Genomic DNA, 12,011 nt, shown 5'->3' with positions numbered 1-12,011 from the left:
TGATTCTCAAAAGACGTGTGTTGAGGCTTTGATGAGAATTCAAAGCAAACAATGAAATCTTTATAATTTTCGTATGCATATAACTCTGAGAAGTTCATTTGTTCCAACTTACCATTTGTGGGAATCTAACTTGTGTTGAACCTTTGGTGTCAGCAGTGAACTGAAGGTGTACAATTCTGAAAAAGATAAATTCATGAACTGTGATGATACTTTGTCGTTATGATGTACAATTTAACAGAATGCAAATAATGAGAGAATGAATTCAATGAATAACAAAAGCTGTTTGAGAACATTAAAGCTCACCTCTGATAACACTTACTAACAAGAGTTCAATCGGAAACTATCGGGTCTCTTCCAATTATCAAAATCCTACATTTTCTCTTGTAAAATGATTGTCTTTACTTATACCACTACAATTTATTACTATAATAATTACAACTCCTATTTCTCTTTGAAAATGAACTAAAACAATTTGAGAACTCTTTTGTTACCAAGAAAATTTTCAAAGCTTTGCTTTCTTGCATAAATGGGTATGATAATTAAAACCTACCTGTCCTGGGACGATAGCGTATCTATCTTAGCTGGCATTGAGTCACCCTCCAGGATATCAAAGGTGAAGAGTCGGGCGTGGTCATCCAGTACGTAAAATACGCATGGTCGACTCCTTGACCATTTGACGCATTTCAGCGTCTGTGTATCCCAGATCTTCGACGACCATGTCATGATTGGCTTCTCTGCAAGAACAAAATAAAAGATCAAATCACAAATTCATCATTTAAGTCGTAATAGAATCGATCAACTTCAAGTAAACACAGATTCAGATATAACAAATATTTGCCACATTTATCAAGTAATCTTATAGTGCTATCTTACAGAAGCAAACCACCCAAGAGACACTGGACAACACACCCCATCTGGTCAAATCATATGACACAGTCATCGCTCTCGATCCCTTTTAAGAGCACTAAGCAAGAACATAAAGTCAGAAACTACCACTTTTATAGACTATGGTGTATCTTGACTAGAGGAAAGAACCAAGAGTGTTCCTCAGATAGGCGAGTGCTATTTCCCAATAAAAATTATATCATAGTTGCTCCCTTCATACTTCAGGTACCAGTACTTACCTTGTTTTATATTATACAGGTGGACAGATCCGTCGCTACAGCTAGCCTGTAATTATACAGTGATAACTAGTAACATCACCAATTATTTTTTTACAATAACAGTAATCATGATAACAGAAAAAACATAATATATTATATAAAAAAATAACAATTATAAAACAATAATGATAAAACAAGTAATAAAACTGGATGTTGTTGAAAAAGAAAAATACAGGAGATATCACAGTGTTTCAGCGTCACATGTAGCCCGATCAATCATGGCGATAGCTCAGCTTCAGTGTTGGTCATATCAACTCTAGCCACGTCAACTGAGCTATCGCAATGTTTGACCAAGCACCATAATCGTTAAATCACTTATGTATGTTTAGAAAATAAAAAAATAATAATTACATATTGTCCTAGCATGTTACAACATAAAATATTGTTTAGCACATTTTTTAAAAGACAGAAGACATTTGCAGTTTTGTATGTAAGATGATAAACTATTCCAGATGTAAGGACCTTGGTACGTAAAAGATCTCTTGAATATATTTGTTTTAAAGATGATCCACCGTCAACAAAGCATAAATGATATTCATCAGTTGAACAATAATTGGTGTTTGATCATGTATATATATGTCTAATTAACACAAAAAATAATATAAAATAATTTATTTTGCCTTTGGTGCATGCGCAATCAGTACTTCCTTCCATATAGGATATAGTGACACGGAATTTTTTCGGGATGCAATTAATTATTTTTCATATTTTTAACTTGAAGTAAAATTAGAAGCTCAAACTTTTCAATGGTGGTAATGGTGGAAAGTAAGTAACTTTTGTAACTGAAGAAAAATACTAAATCGTCTGCTCCTGTTTTTGATAGTGAAAAAATACCATTTGTCAGTGGTGGAGCATCTTTAAAAGATAGCAATTAAAACACATTCTGTGTTGATGATCTTGTTGTCCTTGTTTTCGGATGACAACTTACAATTGTTAAAGTAATCCGGAGCTAGATTGTTTAGAACCTAATGTATATCAAATTAGAGATTCTTGACAAAAAATAGGGTAGGCTTCACCTTAGCCTCCTGTAAATCTATTCCTTTACAGGGGGTCAGTAACTGACTAAAAAACTATTAAAAAGTGTGTTACAGAGGTAAGCAGTGTGGTCTCAAGAACATATCACAGAAATGAGAGGTGATCACAAAGTCCTGTTACAGAGGTAAGGGGTGGTCTCAAAGTCATTTTTAGAGGAAAGGGGGTGGTCTAAAAGGCCAATTTATAGAGGAAAAAGGATGGTCTCAAAGGTCATTTTACAGAATAAGGGGGTGGTCTAAAAGCCATTCTATAAACGAAAGGGGTGATCTCAAAGATCATTTTACAGAAAAAAGGAGGATGTCTAAAAGGCCATTTTACAGAAAAAGGGGATCGTCTTAAAGGTCATTTTACAGAGTAAGCGGTTGGTCTCAAAAGTAAATTTACAGAGTAGGAGGCAATCTCTCCCAGGTTGCATTGCGGTTCCCACAATATCACCTATGTAAATGGCCAAGCAAAATTTTTGAAAAACGTATTTCAGACACATACTAAATTCTCAAATACATATTGTAAGGTGCCATATGTATCATTTTCCTGTAAACAACTGTGGGTTCTGACATATATATTCAATATCAAACCAAACAATAATGGATTCTTTTGCAGATACACTAGATTTACTTGTAGGTAAAAAGTCATAATTTGCATACGACGTCCACCGTTTCAAAAACAATCACTGTGACATCATATGTGAATGTGGGGACCGCAATGAACCCTGGGGGAGATTGAGTAGGGGGTGATCTCAAAGGTCATTTTACAGATAAAGGGGGTGGTCTCAAAGGTCATTTTACAGAGTAGGAGTGGTCTCATAAGGAATTTTACAAAATAAGGGGTTGGTCTCAAAGGTCATTTTATAGGGGAAAGGGGATTGTCTCAAAGGCCATTTTATAGAGGAAAGGGGGTGATCCCAAAATTAATTTTACAAAATAAGGGATGGTCTCAAAGGTATTTTACAGAGAAAGGGGTGGTCTCAAAAATGTTACAGAATAAAGGGATGTCATATATCCAGTAGTGTGCAAACTTGAGTAATAAATTAAATAAGAAAACTTTTAACCCTGATAAGGCTAATAATGGAACTTAAAGTGATTATGTTTGAATGTTTGGACTAACTTTAGACCTAATATCAACATCAGGATGGACTTACCAGGAAACAGGGATGTCCAAAGGGAGAAAAATCAATACTTGTTATGTCCATCGGGGCATCTGTAACACAAGATATAATCCATAATGAACTGTTCCAGCATATTTCTGCACAATAAATTTTTATGAACTACGAAAATGAATCTATGATTTATGAAAATGAATCTATGAACTATGAAAATGAATCTATGAATTATGAAATTGAATCTATGAACTATGAAACAAATCTATGAATAACAAAAATAAATCTATGAATCGTTAAAAATTAATCTATGATTTATGAAAACGAAACTATGCACTAAGAAAATGAATCTATGAACTCACCACTGCCCGTAGAGTATGATGAGGGAAAGGCTCGGTTACCAAACCGAAGTCCATGAAGTATATAGCCCGAGTCTGTCCCTACGTAGTAATGGTTGGGGTCAGACGGGGCTAGCTGCACCTCTGTGGCTCGTAAACTGGCCCCTATTCTCTTATACCTGTAATAAAAGACGGAGAAATCTTTGGCTACGAAGGAAGAATCCTGCTTACACAATTGACTGATATAGTGAAATGATCTCGTAAACACTCCCCATGTCATGGGAAAGTATTATATGCATGTATATACAGACATATTCTTAGGTGATATATTGAATATTTTAGTTTAATTTTTATATACAGAGTACGGTATATTATTTAACTGTATTTTTGACTTTTGTAATTGTGCATTACATTTAAGTGAGTATGTACTGCAACTGAATGAAATGCTGAATTTAGGACAGAGGTATTCAATTCCATATTCTCTCCTACATATCCACTTAATGGGTATAAATACCAGGTGATATCAGATAACGTTTGTGTGGGACTATTGTTTCTTGTAGTGATTGAATGATGTCAAAAGATAATATCCGCATAAACGTCCTTTCACCAGGAAGGTTACAAATAGTAACGTTCAATCATCACTAGAGATACTAGTCCCACAAAAACATTATCAGGTATCACATGGTTCGTGAGCTAGTCCAATTTCATCAGCAATGATTCAAATCTAAAATCCAAGGGTTTATGAATATTATCTCTATTTCTGAGAGCTTGCAGTGAGCACAAACACTTGTCTATAGCACTAAAATCTTATTTCCTTGTTTTTGGTCCAAATTGTGAAAATTTTGATCTGCGTAAAAAAAAAACTATGACAATTTTCAGATTACAGATATATACCTTGGTGGATGTTGTAAGACTATAGCTGAACTTTTTATGAGTTTTATTTTTCCTCCTGGTGAGAGTCCAAGATCTGTTTCTGACCCTGCCATATCAGGGGAGGCGATCTCGGCTACAACCTGGGAAAAGAGCAGATATGTGCAAGTAAGTTTGTATAATAATTTCTAACGCATATTCATGATCTAATTAGCATAAAATTAAGATAAAATGTCATTTTTCATGAATCTACTGGAGATAAGATCATAATGACTTTTAGTTTAAACACAATTCTGTGATTCAATGATGTATATTTTCATGATCTATACCATTTTCGACCTAATAAGCGCTCACATCCCTGAAAGTGTCCCTCCGCCTTTTTTAGAATCAAATGCAGACTGAAAATATGAAAACTCTGTAGGTTTCTTTATTGATTTCCTTTACAAATTGATTTATAGCTTAATTTGTGCTTTAATCATTTAATGAAGGGTTAGTCCAAATTTGGTTCTAATAAGCACCCCATTATTTGTTTCAATTTGTTTAGCACCTCATGAGCTTTATTGGGTCAAATATGGTATATAATGATAAATATTATGAAATAGAATTAAGTAACTTTTTGATAAAGTCTTAAATATTTTATCTTACCCAGAAGTTAAGAATACCCTGGTCCTCACAAGATATCAACTGGAATGACAGTCCTTTACCAGTATCTGTAACAAAGACACAGAAGCTCTTTTAACTGATTCATCCCTGAAATTTCATAATGGACTGGCCTGGTCTTTGATTTAGAAGAGTCTACATGTATCTTCAGGGGTGAACGAGTTAAATTAATACAATGATATTGGTACCATGATAGAGTATTGAATTATTTTGAGATGGTTCTTTTTCCTGCAAATAGAACTTTTTTTTCCTATTATCTTTTGCAGTCTGTAACCTATGCAAATTAAAAGTATTTTACTCCATATTTTCACCTCACAAAACTGAGTAGGAGAAGAAAATCATTATTTACCTTCACTTCTCCCTGAATCAGCAGAACTGGAATAAATACAGGGATAGGCTGGATTAAGATGACTTTTAACTTGAAACAAAAGATTTGTTACGAAAATCCTCCTGTTCATAATCATTAAAGTGAACAGTCGGGCAAGGATGGCTAAAGTCGGTAAAAATGGTGTGAATGTATCCAGTATAATTTCTTATGAAATGGAAAAATAAAATCTCTCGTCAAAATCTGCCTGCGTACGAAGAAATTGATTTAAAGTTTGGGAATTCTAAAACGTCATCCCGGCTCACTATGTCCGTGGTTACATTTCCACGCAGCCTCGCTTTCAATGCTTTCAACTTTTCTTTACTTAATGGTCAGAACTAGGAAACTAAGCAGAACTTGGCCGTCGTATTAATATGTGAGAACTTTTGGAAGGCCAATGAACGCATTTAGACTGGTTTTCTTTGCCCGACTATTCACTTTAATGCAAACATATGTATTTTGTAAAATCAAAATTTAGCACAAACAGTAATTGGTTTTTTTTTCTTTTACAAATTAGCATAATCATGAAATTTGTTTATTCAGAATAATTGCGTTATTCAATCAGCACAATATGTAATATTTTCAGACAAAATTTTGAATCACAACATTTTTTTTCTTTCCTTATCAATAAATCATTTGTCTTGTGTTTGAAGATTATCTTTATGTAGAATTATGTAATTAAGCAGTAATTAAGAACTTACTGTATGGTGTAACTGGACACAGGGTTGAGTGTTGTCACAGGGCTATGATGGTTATCGGCATCCATCACAGCAGCTGTAGAATAAAAACATTACACTCAACAATGTCTTAAGATGTACTGTAAAACTTTCATCACTATATTGTTAACAGTTTGAAAGTGATGGCCCAGACAAGGTTGAATGAATTTTGAAATTAACTCATTTACCCCCGCAATTTTATAATGAACTGTTCTAGTCCTTGATTAAGGAGAGTCTAAATGTGTCTTCAGGGGTAAATGAGTTAATTGACATTAATTTGTTCTTTAACTAGTTTACAGTTACCTAAAGACACTACATGCTCTAAGATTTGTCAATACAGTGGATATCAAAATACAGTTTGGAGATTAAGACCCAGACAAACAAAATCATTAGTAGAATCATATTGCTTCATTTGAGGTGAAGAAATTATAGATATACATTCCTCAATATTTCAGTGGTTACTATCACTGTCATTAATCATCCCTGGAATATATGTCATAGCCAAACTGAAGGCTATGTGTGCTCAGCTTTTCTATAACATATTCCATGGGTGGATATAACGACAGTGTTAGTAACCCCTGGATTATCAAGGATGCAATTATACAGTATACATGTATATAATACAGAGATTTTTAATTTTGAATTTCAAGTAAATTATGAATATAATATTTGTTCTGCTCAGTATCGATTGTGCCATACCTGTATTAAATGTAGGATACCGGAGGACATGTTCTCGGTCATCGTAGGATATAGCCTGGTGCATCGAGGACTGTTCTCGTAAATCCCACACACATATAGACCCATCAACCTGGTATACAAATGTCTAAATCAATGGTCTAGACTACATGACTAATGCATAGATTATGTGAATGGCCTAGATTACATGATATGAATGGCCTGAATGATATAAGCCTAGCCTAGATTACATGATCATGGCCTAGATACATAATGAATGCAAGATTACAGCCTAAAACATTATTGACCTTCATTACATGAATATGAATGGCCTTCAATATGAATGGCCTTCATTACATGAATATGAATGGCCTTCATTGAATATGAATGGCCTTCATTACATGACAATGGCCTAGATAACATTACCGTTACATGATTGGCCTAAATTACATGAATATGCCTTCATTACATGAAATATGGTTATCATTTATCAATAACAGCTAAATATTATTGAAACATTCCTTCATTTACAATCATTGGTCAAAATACAATTTACCGTTTAGCCCCCAAATTTGTTATTCGACATCACAAAATCATGTTAAAATATGATGACACAATCACCGGAACATGGGAGTAACCAATGGTAAATCATACTCTACCCAAATACCGTAGTTTTGTTATCATGAAACTATGTATTGAGAGAGAGTATAAAACATCAAGTACTGTAATTTTAGTTACATAACCTTACTTTGATATTCTAGATTATATCTTAAATGACTTATCAGAATTATGATTTTTTTTTATAAAAACAAAGCTCATTACTAGGTATCATAGGTTAAACTGATCAGAGATACTGACCATGCCAGCAAATGCCAGAGACGTCTTGTTAGGACTAAAACAGCAACATGTCGGCTGGGACTCACATGCTAAAATTCTGAAATCACATCAAAACAAGTATATATATATGTACATCTTCGCCAATACAAGGCGTACACAATTAAGCATCAGAGTGAAACAAGCTTCAGTCAAACCTGTATATATAAAGACCACCAAAGGAACAAAGAGAAAGAGGTCTCCATATAGCTAAATTGTCTTTATACACAGGTCAACCAGTTGGAACCTCAAGAAAATGGTCTTTTTGAGCAGGTGGTCTTTATACAGAGGTGATTGCTGTGACTGCTTTTACTGTGAATGTTTTTGTAAATTTGTTGCCTTAATCTGTCAAACTAAACTCTCATTGTTTGTAATTCTATGATAATGGTAGTAAACAGAAATGTTCTGTAATTGTCTCCCTTTAGTGAAGGTGTACAATTAGTGTGTACCGCTCACCTTTGTGGGTAGGACGGGTCGTCGGTGTTCCAGACACATACTATTCCCTTCTTTGTGATAGAGTTCGCATCATCTTCCTAGAAAACAATCAAAATGGGAATCATAGTTCAATTTATCGTGATATTTCTAGACCTTATCTATTTGTTCTAAATTATCAATTAGTAATTAATCAAAAATTAGTAATAACATACTACAATGCAATTAGCAACATCATGAATAAAGACACTATGTATATTAATCCTTTGTTTCAATTTTAAAGTATTAATTTAACAATGAGAAATCTTTCAACTTGATGAGTATAAAAAATTCAACGAGAGGAATACCAACCTGAGCTGGCTTGCTGTAAGCTGTGATCAACATGTTTGGTTGAGATGGTGAAAATTGTGAATATAGGACACAGCGACCTACAAAATAAAATTTGTAATTTTTGTGACTACTTCATACACAGTAAACATCACAGAAAGTCAATATTGGCTGTAAGTACAAAGAAAACAAAAGGTTGTAATAGTCACATGGTCTTTATACACAAGTCAAATGGTGTTGAAATTGACCATTAGCACTCTTAATAGTGTTATTAAGCAGGTGGTCATTTAAGGTGGTCTTTATATAGATGTGGTCTTTGTATAGATGTGGTTTATAGAAAAGTGGTCTTTATAGAGAAATGGTCTTTATAGAGAGGTGGTATTCATAGAGAGGTGGTCTTTATAAAGAAGTGGTCATATATAAAGGTGGTCTTCACATAGAAGTGGTCTTTATAAAGAGGTTGTCTCTATATAAAGGTGGTCATTATAGAGAAGTGGTCTTTATAGACATATGGTCTTTAGAAAGGCTGTCTTTATAGAGGTGGTATTTATAAAGAGGTATCCTTATATAGAGGTGGTCCTTTTATTGTAGTCACATTTCAATACCACAGAACCAATATACGTACCTTTTAGTATGGAAAGTCGACCCAGCTGTGTATACCCTTCACTTACACCCACGTTGGATTTGTTCTCGCTCGTATCGGCTTTGGTCATGTCTTTTTCTTCATCAAGCAAAATGGAGATCACCTGTACAGTATGTTATAAAATTAATTGAACAAAACCAGATCTATCTAACCTGATTAAAATACAGATCTATCTTCTCACTTTGTTTCATTAAGGATCTCACATCATCTACTTAGGGGTCACGTCCTGGTGACCTTTCAAACTGGCCAATCAAATTATTGACTCAAATTATTGAAGTTATCGATGGGGATGACAGAAATATTTTGCAAAATTTCATTTTTACATTTCAGGTATTTTTCTCACTAAATTGGGACGGGATTTCATGCATTTCGAGAAAGAAATTTGTAATTTTGTGAAGCAAATTTCCTGGAGTTAACTGTAAAACTATCATTTTTGTGCCCATTAATGGCAGAAAAAGATCTTAAAAAACCTTGCATTCCATAACAAATGGTCATATCATTAAGAATAAAATCAGAATCACTCTGAGGTCAAAGGTAACCAGAATCACTCTGAGGTCAAAGGTAACCGGAATCACCCTGAGGTCAAAGGTAATGAGAATTACCCTAAGGTCAAAGGTAACCAGAATCACATTGAGGTCAAAGGTAACCAGAATCACAATGAGGTCAAAATTAACCGGAATCACTCTGAGGTCAAAGGTAACCCGAATCAACCTGAGGTCAAAGGTAACCGAAATCACCCTGAGGTCAAAGATAACCGGAATCAACCTGAGGTCAAAGGTTGTACCTGTCCAGCCTTCTGTACAAATTTACTGAGGCGTCCCAGATCTAACTGTTTGTTCCCGTGAGACTGTTCCTCCTCTTCTATGTCTTTGGCACCGTCACCTCCTAAAACAACAATGTAATTATGTGTTGAAAAGTCTTTCATGCATTAACACAAAACTATCAAAAAATATGTCTACAGTGTAACCTTGTTAATCTAGTGGGTTATCTCACTATCCAGCGACCTAAATACAGAACAAACTAGAACTGTCGCCAGAGTGGACAACTTAAGTAATAACTCCATTAATAGGGAAAATTACAGAACCCTATACAGTAACTCTCCTTTATGTCAGGGTTCTGTGTACCAAATTTTATCAAAATCTGTCAAGTAGTTTAGGAGGAGTTCGCTGGACAAAGTTCTTTCTACAGACAGACGGACAGACAAACCAATTCCAGAATAACACTCTCCCCCCCACCTTAACTTCGTTGAAATGATTGATGAAATAAGTAGTTCCTCTGAAATGTCTGGCTGTTTATATGTATCATTTCCCCCCTAAATCTAATTAATCTCATTAAACATGAGAACAGCAGAAAACACATACTTCCGCAGCCAATAGAATCTTCAGCAGGATGCTGGGTCCATTTCTGACGTACATCGATCTCATCTGTCTGGATTTCTCGGTCAATATCGTCATCGTTGGTCTGGACATAGGCCTGTGTAAAGGTCAAATAGATCGTACATTATCTAGAATGTTCTATTTACAGACAATTCCAAGTAAATACATTATAATGTTTTACTTAATTTAAAACTGGGAATATGCTTTTAGAAGTTAAATGTTCTCATTTCAGATTTCACTTTAATCTCTAAACAAGACATGTCTGTCAGATATATTAATGCCCTGAAGTTGGTTCTATAAGAAATCAGGACAGGACTCATCAGGGCATAGCGGAACTAGAGAGAACACTACTCATGTAACAGTATAACTTTTCAAAACCGACCCTTGTCTAGTCTGAATAACTGTGTATTCTTTTGTAATTGTTAGACATTTTCCTTTTTATTTTACAGTAATAAAAACCTTTGTAATCTGGAAACCTGCCTATACCGACCAAATATTCTGGTCCCAGTGACATTCCGTTGAGATAAGTTACACTGTACATACCCAATAAAAATTTCTCCAATTGAATATTACATATTCTTGGATTCTTGTTTTCTTTTAATTCATTTCATTTTATTTCTTAAATTTCATTTAATATTTCAGCTGTATATTGTTGTATATAATGCAATCTCCAATATGAATTTTATCCCATATGCATGTCCAGTCTTTGGTTTGTATTATTATGAAAATTTTCTCTATATTGCGCAGTTAGCAGCAAATTTCTCATCACCACATGCACTGCCTGTTGCACAGTTTAACTTATTTATATGCACCTCGGTGTTGATTTACACAAAAAGATGCTTTTTATTTTCATGTTTTACAACCTTTTACATGAGAAATTGATTTATAATGTCATAAGCCTACTGGATACAATACTACAATGCATATTGTAATGATCTAATGATAGTATTGATAAGTTGGAGGCAACAGCTGGCTTACCTGAAGGACGACATAACAGTATACTATACAGGTAACGTAACTATATCAAGCAACAGGGAAAAAGCAAATAGATCAATTCTCTAGCAACTAGTCAAAGATATGTGAACAAAATACATGTCTGATCTTATTAACCAATGGTTTGTTTGTTAAGTATCCCTCAAATTTTATCACCAAATCTTTGATGAATCATGGTTAAGGTCAAGGTTATAGTGACCTTACATTGCAGGACCCATGTGGGAATCGAACACGAACCCAAGAGGTGGAGAGCTATAGTGGTAATATGTCAGAATACCTGAACCACTCGCCACTGCGACCCCAAAATTGATTTAAAATTACATATATGAATAACAATTTATATATTGGACATAATATTTGATGATATTGAATGACATTAACATTTTTGTGAGTGTGATGGATATATGGATATAAAAGTGTTGAAGTTGATATATATTAATGTACAAATTT

General features: G+C 34.2%; 1 protein-coding gene across 10 annotated transcripts in view; it reads right to left on the bottom strand.

Moving 5' to 3' along the window:
- LOC138321782 (cytoplasmic dynein 2 intermediate chain 1-like) overlaps nt 1–12,011 on the bottom strand; it is a 43,148-nt gene that overhangs the window by 6,178 nt on the left and 24,959 nt on the right. For all 10 annotated transcript variants that reach the window (XM_069265740.1, XM_069265745.1, XM_069265744.1 and 7 more), the window contains 16 exons: nt 10,554–10,665; nt 9,977–10,077; nt 9,175–9,295; nt 8,574–8,650; nt 8,247–8,323; nt 7,776–7,851; nt 6,942–7,050; nt 6,228–6,300; nt 5,512–5,537; nt 5,148–5,212; nt 4,527–4,645; nt 3,657–3,811; nt 3,337–3,395; nt 1,125–1,170; nt 551–734; nt 113–176 (listed from right to left, as the gene is read on the bottom strand). In XM_069265740.1, coding sequence (XP_069121841.1) covers nt 113–176; nt 551–734; nt 1,125–1,170; nt 3,337–3,395; nt 3,657–3,811; nt 4,527–4,645; nt 5,148–5,212; nt 5,512–5,537; nt 6,228–6,300; nt 6,942–7,050; nt 7,776–7,851; nt 8,247–8,323; nt 8,574–8,650; nt 9,175–9,295; nt 9,977–10,077; nt 10,554–10,665 — 1,464 coding nt within the window. The remainder of the gene's footprint in view (nt 1–112; nt 177–550; nt 735–1,124; nt 1,171–3,336; nt 3,396–3,656; nt 3,812–4,526; nt 4,646–5,147; nt 5,213–5,511; nt 5,538–6,227; nt 6,301–6,941; nt 7,051–7,775; nt 7,852–8,246; nt 8,324–8,573; nt 8,651–9,174; nt 9,296–9,976; nt 10,078–10,553; nt 10,666–12,011) is intronic.

The sequence above is a fragment of the Argopecten irradians genome, chromosome 4 (genome assembly GCF_041381155.1).
Source record: "Argopecten irradians isolate NY chromosome 4, Ai_NY, whole genome shotgun sequence".
NCBI lineage: Eukaryota > Metazoa > Mollusca > Bivalvia > Pectinida > Pectinidae > Argopecten > Argopecten irradians.
Note: the sequence above shows the minus strand (reverse complement) of the source record. Positions and strands in the feature narration are given on the sequence as shown.